General features: G+C 59.9%; 2 protein-coding genes across 5 annotated transcripts; one reads left to right on the top strand and one right to left on the bottom strand.

Moving 5' to 3' along the window:
• Positions 1 to 17: 17 nt before the first annotated feature.
• Positions 18 to 11,867, top strand: ZNF142 (zinc finger protein 142). Of its 2 annotated transcripts, XM_062579099.1 has the most exons (9): positions 18 to 101; positions 1,764 to 2,102; positions 2,714 to 3,361; positions 3,685 to 3,939; positions 4,353 to 5,165; positions 5,477 to 5,654; positions 6,396 to 9,624; positions 10,723 to 10,828; positions 11,241 to 11,867. In XM_062579099.1, the coding sequence occupies exons 2-9, from the start codon at positions 1,820 to 1,822 to the stop codon at positions 11,738 to 11,740; spliced, it is 6,012 nt and encodes a 2,003-aa protein (XP_062435083.1). In that variant the 5' UTR covers positions 18 to 101; positions 1,764 to 1,819; the 3' UTR covers positions 11,741 to 11,867. The 2 variants fall into 2 exon arrangements, with proteins under 2 accessions (XP_062435083.1, XP_062435084.1); XM_062579100.1 differs by lacking the exons at positions 10,723 to 10,828; positions 11,241 to 11,867 and adding an exon at positions 10,525 to 10,715.
• Positions 11,868 to 12,389: 522 nt separating this feature from the next.
• On the bottom strand, positions 12,390 to 24,741 carry PLCD4 (phospholipase C delta 4). Of its 3 annotated transcripts, none has more exons than XM_062578426.1 (16): positions 24,693 to 24,741; positions 20,475 to 20,529; positions 19,961 to 20,119; positions 19,282 to 19,510; positions 18,894 to 19,023; positions 18,118 to 18,349; positions 17,468 to 17,669; positions 16,948 to 17,092; positions 16,119 to 16,271; positions 15,455 to 15,595; positions 14,907 to 15,063; positions 14,341 to 14,457; positions 13,821 to 13,999; positions 13,399 to 13,534; positions 13,158 to 13,307; positions 12,390 to 13,013 (listed from the first exon to the last, which is right to left on the bottom strand). In XM_062578426.1, the coding sequence occupies exons 2-16, from the start codon at positions 20,497 to 20,499 to the stop codon at positions 12,883 to 12,885; spliced, it is 2,286 nt and encodes a 761-aa protein (XP_062434410.1). In that variant the 5' UTR covers positions 20,500 to 20,529; positions 24,693 to 24,741; the 3' UTR covers positions 12,390 to 12,882. The 3 variants fall into 3 exon arrangements, with proteins under 3 accessions (XP_062434410.1, XP_062434409.1, XP_062434411.1); XM_062578425.1 differs by lacking the exon at positions 24,693 to 24,741 and adding an exon at positions 23,611 to 23,666; XM_062578427.1 differs by lacking the exon at positions 24,693 to 24,741 and adding an exon at positions 23,611 to 23,666 and having other exon boundaries at positions 14,907 to 15,060.
• Positions 24,742 to 24,792: the final 51 nt, after the last annotated feature.

Genomic DNA, 24,792 nt, shown 5'->3' with positions numbered 1-24,792 from the left:
TGGGGTGAGCCGCACAAAGGGCGGCGCTCCTTCCTGCCCGGTGCGGGGTGGGCACCAGCGAGATGCGCGGCGCCGGGGGACGTGCGGTGGCGGGCCCGCAGGTGGGGGCCGGGGGCACTGGGGCAGCGGTGGGTGCAGGGCCTGGCGGGCGCTGAGGCGTGTTGTGGGGTATGGGGAGGGGATGTGGGGGTGGGGAGGGTGCAGGGAGGGGAGCATTTGCGGGGCGCGGGGAGGTGGGGGGCAGCGTGGGGCGTGCGGGAGTCCGGCCGCACAGGCGTGAGGTGCGGGGAGAGGAGCGGGGCCGGGGCTGGGGGGTTGCCAGTGTGTTAGGAGGGCTACAGGGAGGAGTGGGGCTGCCCTAGGGAGGGCGTATTTTGTTGAGGGGTGGGGAAGGGGGGTTGGAGGGTGCCCTGAGGCACGGAGGGGGCTCTGGGGAGACACAGGGCGATAGGGGGCAGGGGAAAGGGGTCCCCATGGGGGCCTAGGGTGAGGGGAGAGGAGCAGCGGTCCCCTGGGGAGCAGGATGGAGGGGCAGAGAGGCACCCGTGGGAGAGAAGGTGGGAGCTGTTGGAAGAAGCTTCCTAGAGGGGGCACCTGGGGACTGGGATGTGGCCAGGGGCTGCAGGACCTTGTGAGGGACAGGGACGAAGAGTCCTTGGGGAGAAGGGTGCTACCGCCAACCTCACGTGGGGGCTGCATTGCCCTGTGTCCTGGGGCCCTGGGTGCTCCAGGGGTCCCTGGATGAGCCAGGCATGGCTCCACTCGAGCCAGCCAGCTCCCATGGGTGACTGCAGTGGGGCACAGTGGGCCAATCTTGTGCTGGGATGCTCTGAGCACCACTGCTACCTATTTAGGACAGGAAAAAAAGGCAATCTGGGGGAGCTTGAAGATGCTGAAGGGGATTAGTCAGATTTGGCAGGAAGGATAAGGAAGTAGGTCTAAGGGATTTTGCCCATGGGGAAGAAAGCTCTGGGGTACCATGTGCTGCAAAGAGGGCAGCATCTTTGCTCCCTATGCGTGTCTGCTGTGTAGATGCACTCCTGCTGTGAGAAAAGCTCCAGGGAGTTGGTGGGTGTTGGGAAGTGCTCCATGCTGCAAGGGTGTCCCTTGGGCCAGGGATGTGCACTGCGAGGGGCTCTGTGTCTCTGTGGCTTCTGGCTTTTGCTGTGCACCTTGCCGATGTGCCCAGGCACTGCCCTGCTGCAGGGACGTAAGTGTGATTTTAGATGCTTGGATGGGATCCCCACCCTGGAAATACCCTGGTTGTCATAGCTGGTGTTGAGGAAGCCTTGGAGTGAGGTCAAGCTTGAGTCTCTGCAAAGCACTAGGGGTACAGTGGTTGCTGTTGGGTCTGGGTGGTCAGTACTTGTGGGCATCAGCACTTCAGGCACCCAGACTGGGGAGAGATCCAGACCTGGCTCTGGTTGATCTAGATGATGGGACTGAGGTTGGCCATGGGGATAATCCTCTCGATGCCTCTGTAGAACCACCAAGGATTGGTGGGGCACCATGAGCTGTGTGACTTGGGATGCCTTCATTATGTCTAGTCCTGCAGCTCTTGCCCCTGTGCTACATGCTCAGGGTGCTGCTGCTGTGGCATGGCCCTCATAGTGGCTCAGATGTGCTTGATGTTCTGCAGAGCAGAGCTGGCTACTCACCTCTATCCCATAGACCTCAAGGACAGGCAATACTGGGATCTCTGGTCTTGTAGGACCGCTGGGCCCCTGGATTCACCTTCATTTAAGCTCTTTCATCTGTTTCAGAGCCATAGACTCTCCTGCTTGTCATGGAGCCAGTGCCTGGCAGCAGATAAAAGGCAATGAGTGTAGAAACGGCTGCGTCTGAGCCTGCTGGCAGGGAGATGGAGGCCTTGTGCTCGGAGCTGCTCCTGCCCACAGCAGGAGATGCAGGAGCTCTGGGAAGTCCTGGTGCTGCCAACACTGGCCTGAGTGGGACACCCCCACTGACTGTGAGCCAGAGGTTGCTGCTGGCTGAGGCCTCGATGCCTGGAGAAGGAGTTCACGCGGAAGGAAGCAACATGGAAATATTCATCGAGGCTGTGGCTGGCAATGTGACGCTGAGCAATGCAGCCAATGCCACAGGTATCGGGTACAGGGAGGGCAGTGTGGGGCTCCTTAGAGGGAGAGAATTCCAGCCAGGGCATTATGGGGTGGCCCTCCGGCCCTGTTCCCTATAGCTAGCACCCTGGGGACATCCTGGTGCCCTCCTGTCTTTGACCCTGCACTCCTTCTGAGTGCAGTGCTGCTCTTCAGCACAGATGTGGCTCAGGCTGGGTGTGCAGATGGGGAAGGGTGCCTACAGGAGCCTTGTGCCCATTGATGGGGTTGCTGTGGACTCTCCCAAGTGGAGATCTCCAACCTGGAGCCTGCTGCCTCTCCCAGTGCGGTTTGTACCCGTGTCCAATGTGGGCAGCATCCTGCTAGAAACAGAGCTGAACTGTTCTCAAAGCTCTGGGTGCCTAGAAGGTGCTAAGGGAGGGATCTGGCCATCATCATTGCCTAGATGATGTCCCTTTTCTGATGGGAACATACATCCCGGGATATGCAGGGTGGAGAGAAAGTTATAGTTCTTAAACTGTAATTCATGGTCACAGAGTTTTATCCTCCAAGTCACAAGCTGGAATTAAACCACCAGTTCCAAGCCCTGAGGTAAGCAAAAGCCCTTTCTAATGCTCACTCTTGGCTCTGTGCAGAGGTGCTGGTCAAAGTGGTGGAGCTGTATTTCTGCGAGAGGTGCGGCCAGAGTTTCCCAGAGCCCTCCCTGCTGTCCCAGCACCAGTGCCTGCTGCTGGCACCCCCAGAACAACTGGAGCTTGCTGGAGTGCTTTCAGCACCCACCAGTGAGGAGCAGAGTGAGGCGAGGAGCTTGGAGCCACCAGGAGCAGGCGGGCAGGAAGGCTCTGCCCCTGAGTACCTGCTGTGTCCCATCTGCCAGGAGGCATTTGCACAACCTGGTGAACTGAAGGAGCATTTCAGGACCCACCGTGTCCCGCAGGGGGCCCTTCCCTGCCCTGAGAAGGGCTGCCACTTCGCCACAGAGGACCGCAAGCAACTACGCAGCCACCTGCGTCATGTGCATGGGGCCTCCCCTGTGTCCTGCACCTACCGTACCTGCCCTCTGCTCTTCCCAAGCCGCCCGGCCATGGAGCAGCACCACCGCATCCACTTCCCCTTCCACTGCAGCCGCTGTGACTTCATCACTGCCAATACCAAGCTCTTCTGGCAGCACAGGAAGGGCCATGCAGCAGAGCCCACTGCTGAGATGCGGGTGACAGAAAGCACCTGCAGCTTGGTTGCCCCAGCCAGGACCAGCCTCAAGCAGCCCTGTGTCCTGCTGTCGGGTATGGCTTGGTTGGGCCAGAGGCAAGGCTGGGTGGGGAGCCCTGTCCTGGGCAGGGTTGGAGTCTGTGGGTGCTACAAGGGCTGGCTGGGTCTGTGCGTCTCATTTAAAACTGGGAGGAGTGGGTGTCCAGGCTGTGCTGTTGGAGGGTTGTGGGAGCCCTGCAGTCCAGCAGCTTTCTGCAGCTTTTTGCCTGCTGCCGTACGGTTTGTGGAGAGGCTCCCCATGGTCCATGGCAAGAAGTTTCTTGCACATCTGTGGGCAAGGGGTGGTGGCTGCCTCTCACCTGGAACATGATCTGTGATCTCTCTCCTCGCTTTGAAGCGGAAGAAGGGCAGGAGGATGCAGGGAATTGCCACCCTGGCTGGGAAGCAGCAGCAGAAGCAGCCAGGCCAGCAGAGCCTGTGGGCACCAGGGAGGGCTCCTTGGAGGGGCAGAAAGCATCGACTGGAGAAGAGGACTCAGAGAGCATTGGGGATGAGTCACTGGATGAGGATGGAGAGAGTCCATATGAGACCAAGGAGGATGGGAAGGAGGCTCCTGAGAAAGCGAAGGTGTCCTGGGCACAGCACTTCAAAGGTATGTTGCAGAGCACCATGGGGTAGAACTGGAAGCTGCCCAGGCCTTTTGCTTGGGAGGGAGCAGCATCATGCAGAGATGGATAATGAAATACGGGCTGCGCTGTGGGACCTGAGAGTCCCATGGCGTCCTGCTTCCAGGCCTTCTCTGCGTTATCCTGCGGTGCACTGTTTCTCCCATTCTCTGCCCGTGCAAACACATCACTTTCCTGATAGCTCTCCCCAGCTGCTGCTGGGCTCTGGCTGGCCAAAGGCAGGGCATGCTGCAGCTGGACCAGAGCCCATAGCTGCTGCATGGCAGTATATATAATAACCTCTTGCTCCAGCATAGCTGCACTGGGGAGAGAACAGCTGCTTGTGCCCTGTTTCTCCATCCCATCCCTCCTGATGGCTCCCCCTTCTTGCCTCTCGCAGGGGATGTTGTGGAGGGCTCCGAGTACCTTTACAAAACCCACATGTGCCCTGAGTGCAAGCGGTGCTTCAAGAAGCGGACGCATCTGGTCGAACACCTCCACCTGCACTTCCCTGACCCCAGCCTGCAGTGCCCCAACTGCCACAAGTACTTCACCAGCAAAAGCAAGCTGAAAATCCATATGATGCGTGAGACAGGTGAAAAGGCCCACCGCTGCCCACTCTGCCACTACAGCTCAGTCGAGAAGAACGCCCTCAACCGCCACATGGCCAGCATGCATGAGGACATCTCCAACTTCTACTCTGACGTCTACTCCTGTCCTGTCTGTGAGGAAAAGTTTCGGCTCAGCCAGGCCCTCAAGGAACACTTGAAGACTCACAAAGCCGAGCCCAAGAGGCTGAACTGCTTCCAGGGAGGCTGTGACTACTGTGCTGAAGACCGGAAAGAGTTCATCCGCCATCTCAAGGATGCTCACAGCATCAAGGCAGTGGAGTGCAAGTACCATGCCTGCTCACTGCTCTTTGGCACAGCTGAGGCCATGGAGGCTCATCGAAAAACCCACTATGCTTTCCACTGCCAGCAGTGTGACTTCATTTGCTCCAACAAGCATGTCTTCCGCAAGCACAAGAAGCAGGGGCACCCAGGCAGCGAGCAGCTCCTGTGCAACTTTTGCCCGTATGCCACCTTCAACCCTGTAGAGTTCCACGACCATGTGGGCAAGATGCATGCCAATGAAAAGATCCACAAGTGCACTGAGTGCACCTTTGCCACTGCGCACAAGAGGGTGCTCATCCGGCATATGCTGCTGCACACAGGTGGGTATCTGCTGAGGTGCTTCCAAGAGCCTAGCTGGGTATGTGGGGTCCTGTCCCTGCTCTAGGTGGGCACGAAGGGCTGAGGCAGGTCTTCTATGTCCCATTGCCAGCTTTGTCATGCAGCAGACCCTAGTGTCATTTAGCTGAGCAGGTTGCTGCTGGTGGAATTTGCAACCAGGCCCAGGAGTCCTGATGTGCCCCCGTCCCCGGTACCCCGAGCTCCTGTGGAGCTGTGGCCTCCCTACAGAGGGAGGCAGAACTCACCACCTCGCCTGGCCATTGTGCTCAACGCATTTCTGTGGTGTTTGTAGGAGAGAAGCCCCACAAGTGTGAGCTGTGTGACTTCACATGCCGGGATGTGAGCTACCTGTCCAAGCATATGCTGACTCACTCCAATGACAAGAACTTCATGTGTACCGAGTGCGGATACATCACCAAGTGGAAGCATTACCTGAACGTCCACATGCGCAAGCACACTGGAGATCTCCGGTACTGCGCCTAGGCTGGCTGGCTGGGCAGTGTAGTTAAGACTCCCCAAGTCCTGCTTTAGGGGTCTGCTGCTCTGGGCTGCATCAAGTGTTAGGCGCTCTCATCCCTGAGGAGTGTCTGTAGCCTGCACTGACTGGCACATATTAAATTCAATCTTTGAGCTTCTGAGTAGTTGCCAGCAGAGTGCTGGGGGCAGGAGGGGTGGGGGGCGGCAAAGGTGTCTTTGGTGTTCGAGTACCCTTGAAAAATGTATTACTATGTCGGCACAGTTCTGAGCCCAGGGTCATGGAGTCTGCTGATGCCTGTCAAACCTGGCTTAGAGCACGAGCAAAGCAGCCTTGGGCACAAGCAGGCTCTTCCCACATGTGTTTTTACTTCTGAATTATCACTTTACCATCCTATGTGTCTAGTCTGCCTGCAGGCATGCTGGAAATGCTGTCAGTGTGAGGTGGTGTGTGTGTGTGTGTGACAGTTACTGGCCAGTAACTGGCCAGTGGATGCCTAGGGAACCTAGCTTCTGTGCCCAGGCTGGGAGTGCAAAGTACCAGCAGCTCCAAGAGCTGCAGCAAGGAGGAACAGCTGGTGTTAAGAGCTGCCTTGATTGCAAGGGTTGGCTCCAGTGACCTGAACAGCATTCCTGCTTCACTTTTTGTGATGGGAGAGCAAAGCTCATTGTGTCTGGTGGGGCTCAGCCTGCCCCATTTCCTCATGTTGGTTGACCAGCTCTGCTTTCCCTCTTAGGTACCAATGCAACCAGTGTTCATACCGGTGCCACCGTGCCGACCAGCTGAGCAGCCACAAGCTGAGGCATCAGGGCAAAAGCCTGATCTGCGAGGTGTGTGGCTTTGCCTGCAAGCGCAAGTATGAGCTGCAGAAGCACATGCAGGCAAAACACTCGCAGAACTATCAGGTGCCCATCTTCCAGTGCCAGTACTGCACCTACCAGACCAAGTACAAGCAGGCACTGCTGAACCATGAGAACTGCAAGCACACCAAGCAGAAGGAGTTTCGCTGTGCCCTCTGCTCATACTGCACCTTTAGCAACACCAGCCTCTTCTTCCACAAGCGCAAGATTCACGGTTATGTCCCTGGTGATAAGGACTGGCTGGAAAACTATGCCAGCAAGGAGCTGGAGATCAGCTCATCTGAGGCACTCTTTGGCTACGAGCTCAGCACGGCCCTGCATTCAGATGCTGTCTCACCCCTCTCTGGCAAGGAGCAGAGGGCAAAAGTGAAGCCTCCCCAGCTGGAGTCCCAGGGGGAAGAGAGCTACCAGCAAGCATTGGTGGTGCCGCTTCTCGGGCAGGGTGCTACTGTGACGGAGGATAGCTCTGAGGTGGAGAGAGGTGTGGATGAAGAGCAGCAGAGTTGTCCCATTGCTGGTGAAGCCCTGGGAGATCCCTGCACACAAGCTGACCCTGCTTCAGGCTCAGGTCAGTTCACTGCTTCTGGAGATGTGGTTGAGAGCTGCACCTTGCACTTGGAGACCCTGAATGTCTCATCCGACCCTGTGCTGGAGCATTTGGCCAGAGATGCCTGTGCATCACAGCCAGAGAATGTGGAAATGCTGGCCTGCAAGGAGCCTCCTGCAGCCTATGAGGTGCTGGACTCCCGGGATGATCTCAGCTTGGAGGACAATGCACTCGAGGACATCCCAGGCTTTGTGGAAGATGAGGCAGATGCACATGGGAATGGAGCAGTGAGGCTAGAGGGCAGTGTCATGGCAGGAGACAGCCAGGGAAAAGATGCCGTTGGAGGGAACGTGGGCCGCCTTGAAGGGTCATGCTCGGACCTCTGCAAGCTTGTTGCAGACACTGAGATGAGAGAGAACGACCAAGTTGAACTGCCGGAGGCCTGGCTCAGTGTAGTGAAGACAGCCGAGCAGAGCCGCCCACCTGCCTCGGAAGATGCGGCCACTTCGGGTGATGACGCAAAGGGTGGCTCGGAGTCAGTGCTGAAGGCACTGCGGAAACAGGACAAGGAGCAGGCAGAGACGCTGGTGCTGGAGGGCAGGGTGCAGATGCTGGTGGTACAGTCAGAGAGCCAGATCTTTAAGTGTGAGAAGTGCTCATATGTCACGCGGAAGGAGAAGTCCATGTCCCTGCACTCCAAAGCCAGCTGTCAGAGCCGCCGGTCGCCACTTGTGTGCTGTGAGTGTGGTGCCAGCTTCAAGCAGCAAAGAGGGCTCAACACCCATGTCCTCAAGAAGTGCCCAGTCCTTCTGAAGAAGAACAAGACCCTCAAACCAGCTGTTCAGGAGCTGGCTGGGTTGTGCCAACCTGCCAGCCAGCGCAGTGACAATGGTCCAGAAATATTGGAGAGTGACAGGGGAGGCTTAGGGGAGTCTGGGCATCCTGAAACCCCCTGGGAAGCAGAAGTAATACCTGATAAAATGCAGGCCTCGGGCAGTCCCTTAGCCAAAGAACAGGCCTCAGGCAGCCCTGCCCCTGAGAAATCCTTCCCAGATGACAGTATGGACATGGTGGAAGAGCCTTTACAGGAAGGGAACCCAGCTGAGCCAGGTGGAGTGTCTTGTCCCTCCCAGCCTGGGAAAGCATCTGAGAAATACCGTCTGGAAGGAGGGAAGCTGCACTGCAATGCCTGCTCCTTTGTGTGCTCCCGTGTCTCCACCATCACGTCCCATGTGGAGGATGGATGCCGGAGCCTGGAGCAGTTCTGGTGCTCCCTGTGCCCTGTAGCTTTCCGTTCCCAGCGGGCCCTGAAGAACCACCATGTTGAGAAACACATTGTGCATCCGAAAGAAGACAGATGCCAGAGCACCAAGCCCCTCAATGGAGACCCAGCTGGTGGTGAGACAGGCCAGCCCAGCGAGCCCCCACTGGACATAGCTCCCCTGAAAGCTGCACTTCCCAAGAGGAGGCGCTTCTCCTGTCCCACCTGCCCCTTCACCTGCCACCAAGAGCGGGCCATGAAGACGCACAAGAAGAGGGGCTGTGTGACGTTGGGTGAGTTTCGCTGTGCCTCCTGCCCCTTCACCTCCAAGGTGGCCAAGGCCCTGCGGCTGCACCGCAAGCTGCACCGCAAGCACTACAGCAAGCGGCCACAGCTGCAGTGCCGCCAGTGCGAGTTCACCTGCAAGCAAGCCCGGTGCCTGCGGCAGCACATCCGCATCAAGCACGAAGGGGTGAAGCCGCACAAATGCCACTACTGCGAGTTCAGCACCACGCGGCGGTACCGCCTGGAGGCCCACCAGTCCCTGCATACTGGCGTGGGGCGCATCGCCTGCGGCATCTGCAGCCAGACCTTCGGCACCAACTCCAAGCTGCGCATCCACCGTCTGCGGGTGCACGAGAAGACGCCCACCCACTTCTGCCCGCTCTGTGACTACAGCAGTTATCTGCAGAATGACATCACCCGCCATGTGAACAGCTGCCACCGTGGCGAGCTCAACTTTGGCTGCTCCCGCTGCGAGGCCCGCTTCAGCTCCGAGACAGCCCTCAAGCAGCACATCTTGCGGCGGCATGAGGAGAAAGTGTCCTACAGCTGCTCACGCTGTGGTTTTGTGTGTCACAGCGAGGCCACCCTGAAGTGCCACGTGCAGAAGCAGCACCCGCACCTGGAGTGTGGCACCTGCAAAGAGACCTTTGCCACCCGGGATGCTCTAGAGGAGCACAAGAAGCAGCATTTCAGCCACCGCTGTGAGCTGTGTAGCTTTGCAGCCAAGGAGCGGCAGCAGCTGGTGAGGCATTATGTGGAGACCCATGAGCCAGCTGCCCTCCAGGATAAACCCCTGCGATGCCCCTTCTGTGACTTTGCCTGCCGCCACCAGCTCGTCTTTGACCAGCACATGAAGGGCCATGGGGGCACCCGTGTTTATAAGTGCTCGGACTGTGAATACACCACCAAGAACAGGCAGAAGATCACATGGCACATCCGCATCCACACTGGTGAGAAGCCCTACAAGTGCCACCTCTGTAAATATGCCTGTGCTGACCCCTCACGTCTCAAGGTAAGAGTTGTGCTTGGGGATGGGAGGACATACGCTGCTGCATCTATGTGCATCTATGTGTGTGGGCCCAGGGATTTTGAGAAGAAACTTTCAGGGGGAAGTTTTCCCCCTCTCTCCTCTTCCTTAGGGTTAGTACAGGAATAGGAGGCAAGCAGAAAAGACACATGTGGGTGTTAACATGTTTCTCTCCTAAACCCTGCTCCCTACTGTTCCCGGTAAAGGGGAAGGGGGATTTGTAGCAAGGCAAGAATATTGGCACCTGTGCAAGTTCAGTCCTCTTCCTACTGATCCTTTTAGTGCCCTTTGGGTGCAACCAACTGTGTCACAGGGCAACCTGCTACCACACAAAGTCAAGCATGGCTGCCCACTGGCTTGCAATACACCCTGTGGTGCCAGCTTAGACATGGCGCAGGAAAAGTTCGTCTCCCCTATGAGCAGAGGTCCTTGGCCACGTTTCTAGAGACCGTACCTCCGTGGAGCAGTGCAGTGCTGGGGGCCAGTGGTTGCATCTGCTCCACTGTGTAGGTGATCATCCTCCCACACAGCAAAGGGTCTTTTCTAGAACAAAGGAGCCAGGTATGAGATGGTGGAAAGAAAATGGTCTATTTTGCTAAAGGGAATATAGACTTTTTTAATGGCCAAGCTGAGCTGGAGTCCTCTGGGGCTGGGTGAGGCCGCCCTGAAGCACTCTGCTCAGGAATGGCCAGAGCTGCAGCCTGCAGCAAGCCTTGGGCGGTGTTAGGCTGCTTTAGAACCTGGTCTTTGCCCTAAAAACCAGCCTGTGCTCTCCGTACGCTAGAACAGAGCAAACTCAGAAGTATCAAGGTCTTGTCCTGACCCTGCTGTGGATTTCTGCCGTAGTCTGTCAGGTTGCCTGATTTCCTTTCTTGTCCCTTGCAGTCTGAGATGCTGGGCCCAGCTGTGAGCCATTCCCTAGCATCCCAGAGCCCTGTGCATTCCCAGGGAGGATGGCCAGCTTCATTGTGACCAGAGGGAGGGTTCCTAGAGGGTGCCAAGCTGGGGCAGTGGGATGGGTTACATGTATGAGGCTGCCCCAAAGCCCAGCCTTGACCACGTCCTTGGCATCCCTGTGCCCAGTACCACATGCGGATCCATAAGGAGGAACGGAAATACCTGTGCCCAGACTGCGGCTACAAGTGCAAGTGGGTGAATCAGCTCAAGTACCACATGACGAAGCACACAGGTGAGTGTGGCTGGCAGGGACAGGCCGTGGTGCGCCGCCAGCCCCGGAGGCTTCAGAGGGGCTGTGGCATTGTGAACAGCACCTCTGTGCTTCCCCCAGTACCAGTGACCCAGCTGGAGAAGGGGGAAGCAGTGGCTGGACCCTCAGCGGGGCAGCACATCCCAGCACACTACACAATTCCCTGGAGCTGCAGCACTGGGATGGGGAAGGCAGTAGGAGGAAAGGCTGGATGATGCGGACCCTAGTAACTTGGAGAAGAGGGGTCCTGGGGTGCTCGTACAGGGGCGCTGACAGGCTATGCCTTGCAGCGCAAGGATAAGGTGCGGGGGGTCATTTGGGGACTGATGCTCTGTTACGGGGCAGCATGAAGCAACGCTCCAGCCCTGATGCCAGCCCCTTGCTGTCACCACAGGCCTGAAGCCATACCGCTGCGACGAGTGCGAGTACTGCACGAACCGGGCAGACGCACTGCGGGTGCACAAGGAGACGCGGCACCGGGAGGCTCGCTCCTTCATCTGCGAGCAGTGCGGCAAGGCCTTCAAGACCCGCTTCCTGCTCAAGACCCACCTGAAGAAGCACAGTGAGGAGAAGCCATATGTCTGCAACGCCTGCGGGCGGGCTTTCCGCTGGGCCGCTGGCCTGCGCCACCATTACCTCACCCATACCAATGAGCACCCCTTCTTCTGCCGCTACTGCCCCTACAAGGCCAAGCAGAAGTTCCAGGTCATCAAACACATCCAGCGGCACCACCCCGAGTGCGGGGCCACCGATCTGAGCCAGGGGGTGGGCAAGGACCCCAGCACACCCACTGTCCACCTTCATGATGTGCAGATGGAGAGTCAGGCAATGGGGCCCCCTGGGCCGGAGCAGGAAGAGGGCTGCCCTACAGTGAAGGAAGGTGCCCCACAGTGAGGCAGATGCCTGAACCTGACCCTGGCTGCTTCAAGAACCTGCAAACGCAAGCCCTCTACAGAGATGTATGTGTGTGTATAGGCATATATGTATATGGGATGTAAAATATGTGGCTGTATAAAAAGGAATCTCTCAGCTCCTTTTAATCTTGCTTCTTTGGGCTCTCATGTCCTCCTGCCCAAACTTGAGTCTGGGATGCTGTGAACCTTGTGACAGCTCTAGGTTTTGCTCCTTATTGAACCTCCCCCTCAAGAATGGGTGTCCATCATGTCCTGATCCAGTAGGCTGTATCCCTTCAGCCTGGAGCTGAAAAAGGGGGCAAAGCAGGCCCTGGTGCCTGCAGGGAAAGGCATTCTGTCCAGCAACCCTTAGCACTGCTGTTTCTTCCCAGGACCGCTGTGATGCTGAGCCAGCCCTGCGTTCCTGCCACTTCCTAGGCTCTGCCCTGGTGACTTGCCCTGCTGAAAGCTACAGGGAAGGAGGCCCTGAGGCCCTTGGGTGCCCTGGAGTCCAGCATGAGCTGTGGAGCAGGTTCACAAAGCAGGGGGAAGTGCCTTTAGGGAGAGTACACAAGCCCTGTTCCCTGCATGCATGCAGGCCGAGTCTGTCCCCAAAACTGCTGCCCAGACCCAAGTCTGCTTGTCACAGGACTCTTTATTATGTTGTTTAGAGAGAAAGGACATTGCAAGGATTAGTGATGTGGAGCACCCCTGGGGATTGTATGGGCAGAGGGGGCTCTATGGGGTGGGGGGAGTAGTGAAGCCTGACCCTCCCCTCCCCTATTCTGGGGTTCTCTTGGTTGAAGGGGATGGGCCTGTGCAGAGCCAGGGTGTCCTGCACCGTTTCTTCTCTTCCCTGCGGCTGAACTGCATCTGTGGGCTGGGCTGCACTGTGTAGGGGGGAACACAGAGGGCTGCACCAGCGCAGACCCTGCCTGAGGGCATAGGGAGGCGGGTGGGAGGCAATGTCCCAGACTTGATGCCTTTTCCCAGCCCCTGGAGGTCACTATGAACCAGGGCACAGCAGCAACGAAGACAGGGAGGGATGATACAAACGGATCGACTGCAGGGTGGCTGGCGTCGTCGTTGGCTCCGTGGCCCCAGCCACTTGGGCCGAAACAGGGCTGGGTCTATGGCTGCCATTCAGGTTCCGCTTGCCCCAAGGGCTTGCTCCTGCTCAGGACCAGGTGGCTCAGTGATGCGGATGTGGACAAAGAGTGAAGAGGGTGGGATGCTGGTGCCGTCCTTGGAGAGGAGATGGATGTGGCGGTAGCCTGCAGGGGGACAGTGAGGCTCTGGGTGACTGCTGGCCCTGCACCCTCCCTGACTCCCACCCCACTCTGTAGCACCCAGCTGAGCCTAGATACCTCTGTGGTGCTGCCCTGGTACCCTCCCCACACCAGGCAGCGATGGCTCACCAGGTTTGATGTTGACAAAGGCCAGGGTGAACTGACCCACAAAGTCATTCCTGGATGTCTTGTCAAAATCCTCCACCACGAAGCGGACGAGGGCCAGCTCTGGCACATGGAGCTGGAACTGGAGTGTCTCATCCCAGCGGGGGTTAAACCCTAGGAAGGGAGAGAAGGTGCCGGGAGGGCAGCAGAGGGCAGGGCTGGGTTGCCCCAGGCAAAGTGGGCCTGGTACCATGGTGGGGCTCACCATTGTTCTCGATGTATTTGGTCTCCTGGTGGGCCTGGTCTGCAGGGACCCCGTGGATCTCCACACGCACCAGTGGGTCAATGACAGCTTCAGCCTTGCTGTTAGCCACTTTGGGCAGTTGCTGCCCACTGATCACCTGCAAAGAGGGGTAGGGGCCCCATGGGCTGTGGAGCAGCCAAACCAACCTGCTGGCATGCTCCTTGGCTCCAGCACACTGCCCAGCCCAAGCACTGAGCATGCAACACAGTCTAGGATGACCAGTGCTGCTCTCTGAGCTTCCAGAGCTGGTCTGCTGGCAGAGCATGGTGCAGGGAGCCAGGCTAGTGGGACTACCAGAACCCCAGATTTGGGCAAAGACCCAACACACCTCTATGGTAGTTTCGGCACATCCCCATTCCCTGGGTCTCCTCTTGGCCCCCTACCTGGATTGTCAGGGTCACGGGACCAGGGCTCTTCCAGCTGCTGGGATCATTGGGGTTGAAGAGGGTCCCCTCGTCCCTCATGAAGGATGGTTTGAGCACATAGCCACAGTGGCCATTCTGGCTGAAGAGCCCATCATAGAGGTCCATCTCTGCGCCGGCGGTCTGGAAGTTCAGGGCCACTGGGGGAAAGTGGCAGGGAAACAGCTTGGGAGGGCACAGGGCACCAAGATGCCAGTGCCTGCCCCGTAGACACCGTGCCCCACTGCAGCTGGAGGGCAATAACTGGCTGGGGGATGAGAAACAGCCTGTCCCTGTGGCCAGAGAAATGCAGGGCCATGCTGGAGGACAAGGCACCAATGCCCACATACCCCTGGGCTCCCTAAGTCAGGGCAAGAGCCTACAGCCAGAAGTGGCTCCAGCCTGGGGTGTAGCTGGCACCAATATGAGTGCTAATGGTACCCTTGGCATGGGACCTGCAGACAGCTCTCCGGCCCACAGCCCTGAAGCCCCTAGGCCATACCGATCTGGCATCCCACGTTCCACATCTCCTGGGGGCTGTAGTTGGAGGAGTCAGTCCTCATCCCGCTGGGGTAGATGCGTGTCAGCTGCCAGGCATTGTGGCGAACAAACTCATTCCCTAGGGATGAACCATGAGGGCCACTCAGGGGGTTATCCCCAAGCCTGCACAGCCACCCAGACCCTGAGCTGCCCAGCAGTACATCCACACATCATCCAACTGTCCATCCTCCTCCTCAGTCCTCTACCCATCAATCCACCCATCCATCCATCCAACCACATGTCCATCCACCCATCTAACCATCATCTACCCACTCATCCCAGTTGGTCCCATTCATCCACGGATCAACTCCCCTCCAAGGAACCCAGCTGTTCTGCCATGCTTTCTAATCCACTAAACCCCTCTTGCCTGCCAGATCTAACAACCCAGCCAATGGCTCTGCTGCCCTAAACCCCCTCCCTTCTCCTAGAGAGGGAACCCCTGTATCCAGGGACTTCAACACTACCTCTGAGGAAGCTGCCTACCCACCCTGGCTTGCTCCGCTTGTGCCTCAGCTCCCTCCTCCTCACCTGCCTCCCGGATAAGCTTCCTGGCCTTGGCCTCAGCAAAGGAGGAGATTTCAGAGGGCCGGGAATGGCTGCGGGCTTCCTGGAAGCCTTGGAAGGGCACGCTCTTGCAGTAGACAACACAGTCGGACAACGCCTGTGCCAGGCTCTCCCTGTCCTTCTGCAAGACAGGGCCATGTCGGCTCCCTCTGATGGCAGCACTGGCCCACAGCACTCACCCAGGATGGGGGCTTTGCTAGCTTGGCACCTTAGGGCAGCCCCAGCCAGCTGAGAGTGTCCACAGGGGACCCTGGGGTAGCAGTGAAGCCCCTCACAACCTTTTGATGGCCCCACAGAAACAGAGCAGGCTGAGGACGCCTGGCACGGTGCTGCCACAGGGATGTTGTGCCACAGGGAGCTGACATTGCTAGCAGCAGAAAGGGGAGCCCCTCTGCCTGGTAATGTCCCCCATGGTCACTGCCTCTCCCCTCAGTGCCAGGACATCACCGCAAGCCATAGCCCTGACCGGGGGGCTCAGCGCTCCTTGCTTGTCCCCAGCCTGGGCCACCCACCTTCACCCTCCTCTTCTCCTCCTCTGCCTCTGCTCCATTGTCCTCATCAGACACCTCAGGCACCTCGTCCCCTGGACCGTCCAGTGTGTCCTCCAGCCGCCCGATTTTCTTCCCCTTCAGCAGGATCTTGTGCTTCAGCTCCTATGGGGTTGAGGATGGAGAAGTGGTCTGTGCAGGGGACCTTGGGGTGCCAGACTCCCCTTCACCAGCATGGGGCCAATACCCCCTTAGACCCCACACTACCTGGGACCAGCACCACCAGCCACCCTTCAGCATCCAGGAGGGGACAGATGAGGCCACAAAGGCATGTATGCTGCCTGTGGGGGCCCCACAGCCTGGGACTAGGAGGCCTCCACTCTACTCTGTCCCTCTAGCTCTGCAAAGCCCCACAAGACAACCTTAGGGACAGCTCTGGGCATCATGAGTGCTTGATGTCCCCAAGGTCCTTGTGTGCCTCTCTGCTCCCCAAGAAGAGCAGGATGATGCTGCGGCAGGGTCAGCCTTTCCTCTGGGCATGGAAGTCCCCAGGCTCCTGGGTTCTCCGGTGAAAGACTCCTCCTCCCAGGAGGGAGATATTGGAATAGGACCCAAGCAGCAGTGGCACCTCCTCATCCCACTCCCATCCAGGACAGCGATGCCTAGCATGATTGTGCTCTGTGCCTACCTCTGGGGACGGGAGCTGGGTGGGGATGCGCCCATCGGTGGTGGCAGTGAGGAGCTGCTCCCCCAGGATGGCCTTGAGCTGCTGGGCCAGGACGTCCTGCTGCTCCACGCTGCAGTGGTTCTCCAGCGACAAGATAACTGGGTAGTCCGAGGCCTGGGGGGGTGATGTGCAAGGGGGGAAGCTCAGGGAGCACAGGGGTGCGGGGATGTTCTCCTCCAGCTGCAGGGACTGCAGAGCCCCACAGGCCCTGGTACCACCATTGTCAGCGACGGCTACATTTGTGCAGCACCTTGTACCTCCCTGTCTGACCCCACACCACCCTGGCCAAGACAGGGGAAGGGTGAGTGCAGCTGCCTCTTGGGTGGGCTCTGAAGCACTGCGCAGCCTGAGTGCATGGGCAGGAGCTGGAGATCGGCGTCACTGAGGTTGAGCAGAGCTGCAAGTGCTCACAAGGGCTTTGCCCAGGCATGGTCAATACCAGGAAAAAGCCTTTGCATCTCCTGAGACCTTGATACCACCCCCATCCACCCCATCATCCATCGCATCCTTCCACCCACTCCCCAGAACCCCTCAGCCCTCATCTCACTGCAGTGTCCCCAGCAGACTGTTCCCACATGCACCCCTGGCCCCACAGCATGACACAACACAGAGCTGTGGGTCAGTCCCCACAGTGCTGTCCCCAGAGAAAGGAAAGACCACAGCCACCCTCCTCTTCCCACCACGGGGCTGGCCCTGCTCCCCTCCAGAGACCCACTGCTGCCCCTAACCACAGCCATGGCTCCCCACCACCACCACGGGCCCCTCAGCACCCAGGGAAGGGGTGCCCTACCTGAAAGGCGTATTTGCCCAGAGTGCTCACCACCTCCCGGAAGGGAATCTTGGAGGTGAATGTGTGGCCATGGTACACCATGGGCTCCCCATTCGGCCCGTCCCAGCAATCCACCTCTAGGCAGCGGCAGCCCCGTTTCAGAGCCCTATAGGTGGGCAGCAGCCCTGGTACCCTATGCCCAGCCAAGGTACTGCCCCCCTGGTACCCTCTCTCTGCCACAGGGAGCATGCCAGTCTTGGGGACAGGGGACAATTGCTGGTGGGAGTGGGGTGGGGGGGTCGATGCTGCTGTATGTGAGGCAGGGAGAGCTGGGCTGGGTGTCCCCAAAAGGGATCCTCTTGGTGGACCCACAGAGAGCTGCATCACAGAGGAGGTGCCCCTGGGGGCTCGAGGTCCTGGGTTGGCTCCCAACCAAACGGAGCATCTCCCCTTGTTGGATTTGCCCTGCGTAGCTGCCCGGGACACGGCAGTGGGGTAGGAGAGTATCTGGGAGGGCAACCAGGAGGGAACAGTCCTTTACCTGATGTAGCCCTCAATGCTACTCTGGCCCCGGATTTGGTCCTCTATCAGGTAGGTGTTGTGAGAGGAGGAGATGAAATAGTGGCAGAGCGGCTGGGTCATGTCCTGCCAAAGTGCCTGGTGCCGGGGGTTGAAGATGGAGCCCTCCGGGGAGCAAAGGTACATGAGGAACCCATCAGCACTCAGCACGTGGCGAGCCTTGGCTGCAGACAGACAGGGAGTTCACTGACTGCTGGTGACCCGGGGACAGGGTTGGGACAAACAGGGCCACCAGACCCCGTGGCCACAGCTGCTGTGAGAGGCAGGCTAGGGGCACAAGGGGGGCCAGGGGAGCCCGGGGGAGCAGCGGTACCCAGATCAAGAGCTTGACACCCTGGGGCTGCTGGGATGCCCAGGATGGCTCTGCACAGAGAAGTGCAGGTCTAACCAACCTACCCAGCAGGATTGGACCAAGAAAAGGACAATCGCATGCAGTTTACACTCAAGGCAGCAGTGAGCCCTCTTCCCATGCCCACCAGCCCACCCTGGGGCGGCAGGTCTCAGCTCTCTCCTTTTCCAAGAGCAAATAGCAGCTCCTTTCTGGATAGGGATGCCCATGGCCTGGCGTGACATGTACCAGAGGGGCTGTGAGGCCCAAGAGCCAGCTCTCACCCGTCTCTGATGGCTCATACTTGTCGATGAGCTCCATGGCAAGCTCCTCTGTGTCCTCACCCTCCAGCTGCTCTTGCTGCAGGAAATCCACCAGTTCCAGCAGTGTCAGCTTCTTTCCATCCTCAGAGAAGTCCTGGAAGAGGCTCAGCACCTCCTCACGCTGCGTGAGAGTCTTGTAGAAGAGCACAAACTCCTCCCCTTCCAGTGTCCCTGACTCTGACTTGTCAGCAGCCTGCAAGAGAGCTCACTCAGCACCACGCCAGGCCAACACAGGGCACCTTCGCTTCTCCATGGGTCTGCAGGAGACTTCACCCACCCCCTCTGCAGCATCTCATCTCTGCTCCCAGTGGAGGATACAGAGACCTAGCAGCAGTGGTAGACATTGAATGATGGATAAAAAGATAGATGGATCATTGGATGGATTGGGAGATGGTGGGCTGAATGGGCGGACAGATAAATTGCTGGCTGGCTGGAAGAATGAATAGAAAAATGGATAAACAGATGGAGGAATGGATGGATGGACAGATGGACGGCTGGTTGGGTTGACAGATGAATGAACAGATGACTTTGGCTGGGTGGACAGATAAACAGGTAGTTGGATGAACAAATAAATAGATGGATAGAAGGATGTATGGGTGGACTGGTGGATTGACAGGTTGATGCACTGGTGGATGCATTGGGTGGGTAGAAGAAAGTGAGTACATCCTTCTGCAGGGAGGAGGGTTGTACAGCCTGCTGCAGCCCTCGAGTCCTTCTCTTTCTGGTGTGGTGCCTACCTGGAAGAGTCGCAGGGCATGATCCTCGTTCATGTCCACGTTCATCATCTTCAGGAGCCGCTGCACCTCCTTGAAGTTCATGCGCCCATCCTTATTCTTGTCAGCCTTCTGGAACCAATCACGAATCCATGTGCGAGGCCACAGAGCAGTTGCTAAGGAAAAGGATCTTGGGGGCTGAGACAGAAGGGGCTGGGGAATATCAAAGGGCTTCTTTTCCTTTTGCTGTGGCTCTCTCCACCCCAGTCCAGTGGGTGAGACCCACAAAAGCCAAGCACATGCTGGAGCTGGAGATGCAGGGCCTACGGGATGGCAGGAGATGGGGGCAGGACCAAGTGGGAAGGGCAGAAGTTGGTGAGAGCGGCCAAAGTCGTGCCTGCAGGAAGGATATTGGTCTATCTTCTCCCTCTGGTCCATGCTGGTGGCCACCTCAATGAGCTGGCGCAGGCCCTGGATCCAGCACTGTGCCTCCTCTGCCGAGCCAGCAATGAGGTCCAGGTTGCCCCGGCGGCCATAAAAGACGATGGTGAAGCAGCGCTCGGGGGGGAACTCCTCAGCCAGGCTCTGCAGCACCTCTGACTGGTGTCCTTCCCGCACCGTCTCCACATCGCTGATGGAGACTGAGGGAGGGGAGCTCTGTCTAGAGGTGACAAGGACTACAGGGCAGGGGCACTGCCCACAGACTGCTGTCCTTCCTTCCATCCCACCTTCCATGCCCCCCTCCATTCATCATGTCATCCATCTGTCCCTCCATCCACCCATGGAGCTATTCATCCACCCATGCCTCTCTCCATTTGCCCACCCCTCTAGTGCAGGACTTCTGCATTGTGTTCAGCAGAAATTTCTTTACAGCCTTTAACCCTTGGGTCCTGCTGGAAAGCAGGGTGCTTCAGGGAGAGGTGTGGGGAAGGATGGCCTATACACATGCACACACATACACACACACATTCACACAACCTCTCTTGAATGCCCCAGCACCCCTCACAAACACGCATTGAAGAACTTGCACCCTTGTTCACTCTGAATCCTAATGATCACTCGGTAGGCAGCATACAGCAGCCAGTACTCACAGGCAGATTCAATTTTGCCTGTCTTCTTGGACTGGTACCAGATGGTCATGCAGTCCTCCTGCAGCTTGAAGTAGCGCTGCTTCTTCCAGCTCTTGGACTTGACTTTGCGCATCAGTGTCCCTTGCTGCATCTGCTCCAATGTCTCCGTAAGCTGAATGCCTGGGGGCAGAAGGGGCAGCATCACTGGGACACTGTGCGCTGCTCCCTCCCACTCCTGGGACCCTGCATGAGCCCTCAATTTGTGATGAAGGAGGAAAAGATCCCAAGACCCGAGAGAGGCAGAAGGTAATTCCCCCCAAAACCCTTTGGAGCCCTCACATCTACCCTTGGCACTGCCAATCCTGATCCCGAAGGCCCCAGCAGGGTAAGGGAGACTCCCTGGCGCAGGGAGGTGAGTCCAACCCACCTGAGGGGGCCAAGGGCCAGATGTGCACCTGCCCTAAATCCAGATTGCCCAGTACCCCATGCACCCATGCCCAGCCCGGCCACCGCTCCTCCCCTCTGCCGGACTCACGGGCGTTGCACAGCAGCGATGCCATGGCTCTGCCTCCTCTGCGCTGCCGCCGTGCCTGCGGAGGGAGCAGAGACAGCGGCTGGGGCGAGCGGAGCCAGGCACCCCGCTGCGCCCGGTGCCACCGGCGAGCGGGGTCTGCCTCCAGCGCGCGGGTGCAGCACGCGCTGCGTGTGCGAGCACATCTGCCTCTGCCGCCCGCTGGGTCACCGCTTTCGTAGAGTGTCGAGTTCGTCCTGCTGTGCTAATAAAATATTAATCATGTTATCGGGAAACCAGAGCTTGAAAGGCTTGGGAGAAAAACAGGGACTTGTGAGAGCAGCTCCCCCAAAGCACAGCGCAGGAGGGTACTGGAGCCCCGGGGCTACGACGGATTTGCCAGCGGCCGCTCTGGGCAAAGGCAGCCTCGGGAGATGGGTAAAGCCACTTACAGGGGCATCAGGAGAGCAAAGAACAACCCATGCCGTATGGAAAACATCCCACAGCTGGGAAATTTGGAGGTAACGGAGAGCCAAGGCAGTGAGAGCAAGGAAGCGGAGTGACCCACCCAGGGAGCTGTGGATGTGAGGAGGAAGAAACCATCATCATCAGTGCCGTGCACCTCCAGCAAAGGCATGGGGGTGCTGAGCGCTCACCGCAACCCCCTTCTTTTGGGGAAGACCAGCACCCCAGGGCTCCCAGGGACCACAGAGGGGTGACCTGAGTGCAGCAGCATTAACAGCAGCATTACTGGGAATGAGCTGGGGTAAGTGGGGCTGTAAGCGTCACTAGCATTGCAGCTGGGCTAATAAGAAGTCTTTCATTAGGCTGCAAGAACTTTAATTAGACTGACAATAAATTGCCAGATTTGCCTGTCACTTGGGGTGTCCTCGAGGACTGGATGCTGCACCTGGTGGGGCTGTGATGTAGGTGCAAGGGGGGGATCCCCAGCGCGGCCCAGCCGTCGAGGCAAGTGGCCCTGTGCAGGACCCGGGGGTGCCAGCCGCGTCCCAGGCCCCTGACTCAGCACAGGTGCCGGCGGCGCGGGGCTGGGAATAGCCGGTGCCGTCAGCGCGCAGGCAGCTGCCGAGCCGGGCTGCCAGCCCCAACACCTGCCCTCGCGGGTTCAGGGGCTGACCCAGGCTGTACCCAGGCTCCCATTGCACCCCAGGCACCCGTTGCCCCACAGCAAGGAGGGTACAGGGGGCCTTGCTAGAGCAGGGCTGCCAAGCTGCACCCCACGTGGCACCAGGCTGGGCTGGGTGTAAGGTGACAGCAGAGACACAGCAGGGACAGGCTGTGCTGGCCACTGCTGGGACATGACTTGCCACATGGCAACAGCCTCCTTGCAGGGGTGCCCGCGGGGCTGGCGCTGCATGGCTCGGGGTGAGCGGTGCACCGGGGTGCTGGGTCGGAGGGTGGGCGCCAAGCTGCGGTGTGCGTGTCGCGAAGGGCAACATGCAGGGGCTGCGCCTGCTCCCCCAGCACCACTGAGCTGTTTCCTGGCAGTGCCCGGTGCTGGGGCTGATGGTTCCCAGAACCTGCCCCTCTCGCAGGGGTCAGACCACAAGCACCGCGCGTGCCAGCAGCGAGGCCCCTCTCTCAGCTACTAAACTCACTTAAGTGCTTGCATCTCTCTCCCTGGCCTAATGCGCTAAGCGCAGGGTCGGCAACAGCTCCCCACTGATGGCTCAGGGTATCAGCTCCCACAAATGGGGGGAGGACGACACCACACTCCTCTTGAGCGCTGCAAAGTAGATGCTCTGATGCTGGCTTGCACAGCCCCCAAAGTGCCCTGGGGTTGAGCAAGGGTGCTCTGCCTGCCCTGCAGCTCCTGCCCCCCTGCCCCAGCACACCCTCACCCCCCTCTGCACCCCAGGGTTTGCAGGGAACCAGGGGAGGACCATCCCGGGCACCCCTCTGCCAACACCCTCCTGCATCCCTGCAGCACCCCACCTGGCACAGCCGCTTTGCACGGCTCTGGGCACCTGCGGCACAGCAGTGGCTTAGGCAATGGAGCTGGGGGCAGCTCCCACTGCCTGCTCCAGGCCTGGAGATATTTCTGGGAGGCCTCGGTGAAGGCAGAGGGAGCCAGAGCCGAGATGAGGCTGGAGGAGCAGGGAAGGATGATGGCATGGGACAGGGATCTGCCTTTCCCTGTGGGCAGGGGCAAAAAGGCTGCAAGGAACTCGGTGCCACTGCAGGGGCTGTCCTCTGCATGCCCTGCCACACACGTGTGCAAGGTGGCAGTGTGCAAGGGGGCTGTTTGCAGCCCAGAGGCCATGCTGTCACTGCCCTGCCTCATGGCCAGAACCAGAGCTGAGATTCTGGAGCTAAACGGACTCTCCCTAGCACCAGCCAGACCAGGCTCCGGACGCAGCCCCAGCGTGGGTGCCCCAGCTGGGGAGCCTTGGCTTCCCCAGGCCCACAGCGAAGAGCTAGCAGCTTTTCTGGTGCAGAGAAGACGCTGTGAGTGCAGACCCAGGGCCCCAGCCACGCGGTTCTCCCCAGCAGGTGGGTGCTGCCCCGAGGCCGGCACGGAGCCGTCCCCCAGCACAGACCGCCCCCCGCCCCCCCCATGCCCGGGAGAGCCCCGGCTTGAATGGCACCGAGGCGGCCAGGGGAGCGGGACGGGAGCCAAGGGCTGGAGCCGGAGCCTTCCCGCTGGAAACGCGACCCGAGGGTTTGCGCCAAGGAGCCGCCCCCGGCCAGGGGCCGGCGGGACCCCCGACCCGGCCGGCGGCCCCCGGGGGGCTCTGGGCCGCAGCGCCCACGCTCCGCGCAGCCGGCCGTGGGCAGCGGCGCCGCCGCGGCAGCCCGCGCCGCGTCCCCGGCACCCCGCGCCGTCCCGCTCCCACGGCGGCGGCGCCCGGCGGCTCTGCTGCGCCCCGCTGCCCCGGGAGGCCGGCCGCGGCTGCGGGCCGTGGGGCGCCCCACGGCACCCGCGCATGCAGCCTGCCCCACTGAGAGGGGCCGTCCTGGGAGGGATGCCCGGGAGCGGGTCCGGCTGCAGGAGAGGGGGGCACCTGAAACCGAAGGTGGCAAACAGCCCGGCACCGTGCAGCCGCCCCCGGGAGGTGCCGTCCGAGCCCGGAGGGCTCAGCCCGACCCCGACCCCGCCGGACGCCTGGGCCCCTGCGGCCGCCTCGCGCCCCCGTACCGGCTCTCCGCGCCGCGCTCCCGCTGCTCCGCTGACTGCGGCCGCTCGGCGCCGGGGCTGCCCGTCCCTTGGCACGGGCACGGGCACGGGCACGACGGCGAGCCCGCCCCGGCCCCCGCCCCCGGCCCGGCTCCCGCCCCCTGCCAAGGTCAGCCCGGATTAAGGTCGCGCCTCCGGCTCTGCGCTCCCGAGGGGGCCGGTGACGCTCGCGGCAGGACCAGGAGCCCCACGGAGGCTCTGACCCACAGCGGAGGTTGCCCACCGGCACCCCCTCCCCACCTACAGCACCATCCCTGGGACGTGCCCAGGCCCCCGGACACGGCTGGGTGCTGGAGAGGGGTGCTGCCCAGGCCCAACTCTGCGCTCCCCGGGGGGGTGGGAGAGTGTAAGCGGGGGGCAGCACAGACACCCCCCCCCCAGCAGCCCTAGCGCTGCAGAGACACTCCCTCTGCCAGCAAGCACCCAGCTGGGTCAGCCCCTGGTGAGGGGTAAAAGATCAGCCCAGAGCGCCCCACGTGCCCAGGGTCCCTTCTCTGTACAGGTCCAGCCCACAGGCACCCTCGGGCATCCGGCTCGGCTGCAGAGCTGGGACCGAAGTTCCAGGTGACGCCTGGCCGCACAGGGAGAAGGGATTGGGGTGGTAACGCAGCCCAGAACCGCTGCCCATCCACAGCCACAACAGCCCTGAAACGCAGGCCTGACCTGCTGCACCAAGGCTGCCACCCCGGAGTGCACACAGAGCCTGTGGCTGCCCCCTCTCTCCCTGTCCAGCCCCCCCCGCCCCCCCGCCACCCACCCCCAGCTCCGCTAGCCCCATGTCTCCCCTGCCAGAGCTTTGGGGCCAAAAAGCACAGCAGATGCTCCAACAGGCCCGTGCCCTGGGGAAGGGTGGCAGTGCGTGCCAAGGTGAGCTTTTAAACTGGGCGCTGGAGAGCCTACTGGGGAGTGACAGACATCAGTCCCTGCCCCAAGGGCTGACCTGAGAGCCAGAAAGCAGGACAGAGCAGCAGCACCCCCTGCCAAAGCCCCAGCCCCTGGTGCGTGCGCGTGGGGGGAACCTTCTCATATCCCCCCTGCATTACCTTACTGGAGCCAGCAGCCTGGGGAGCGACGGGGACGGTGCCGCCGAGCCCTGCTCCTCCGGACGGCGCAGTGACTCAGCCGGCTCCCGCTGCCGGCGCA

This window comes from Rhea pennata, chromosome 6, assembly GCF_028389875.1.
Source record: "Rhea pennata isolate bPtePen1 chromosome 6, bPtePen1.pri, whole genome shotgun sequence".
NCBI classification, from domain to species: Eukaryota; Metazoa; Chordata; class Aves; order Rheiformes; family Rheidae; genus Rhea; species Rhea pennata.
Note: the sequence above shows the minus strand (reverse complement) of the source record. Positions and strands in the feature narration are given on the sequence as shown.

Excerpts from the sequence above, each read along its gene's own strand:
- ZNF142 (XM_062579099.1), top strand. The coding sequence starts at position 1,820 with ATGAGTGTAGAAACGGCTGCGTCTGAGCCTGCTGGCAGGGAGATGGAG. Across the intron at positions 3,362-3,684 it reads GCCCTGTGTCCTGCTGTCGG|CGGAAGAAGGGCAGGAGGAT; the intron begins GTATGGCTTGGT and ends CTCGCTTTGAAG. Across the intron at positions 3,940-4,352 it reads CTGGGCACAGCACTTCAAAG|GGGATGTTGTGGAGGGCTCC; the intron begins GTATGTTGCAGA and ends TGCCTCTCGCAG.
- PLCD4 (XM_062578426.1), bottom strand. The coding sequence starts at position 20,499 with ATGGCATCGCTGCTGTGCAACGCCC. Across the intron at positions 19,511-19,960 it reads AGGCAAAATTGAATCTGCCT|TCTCCATCAGCGATGTGGAG; the intron begins GTGAGTACTGGC and ends CCCCTCCCTCAG. Across the intron at positions 15,596-16,118 it reads CCCAGCTCCCGTCCCCAGAG|GAGCTGAAGCACAAGATCCT; the intron begins GTAGGCACAGAG and ends TCAACCCCATAG.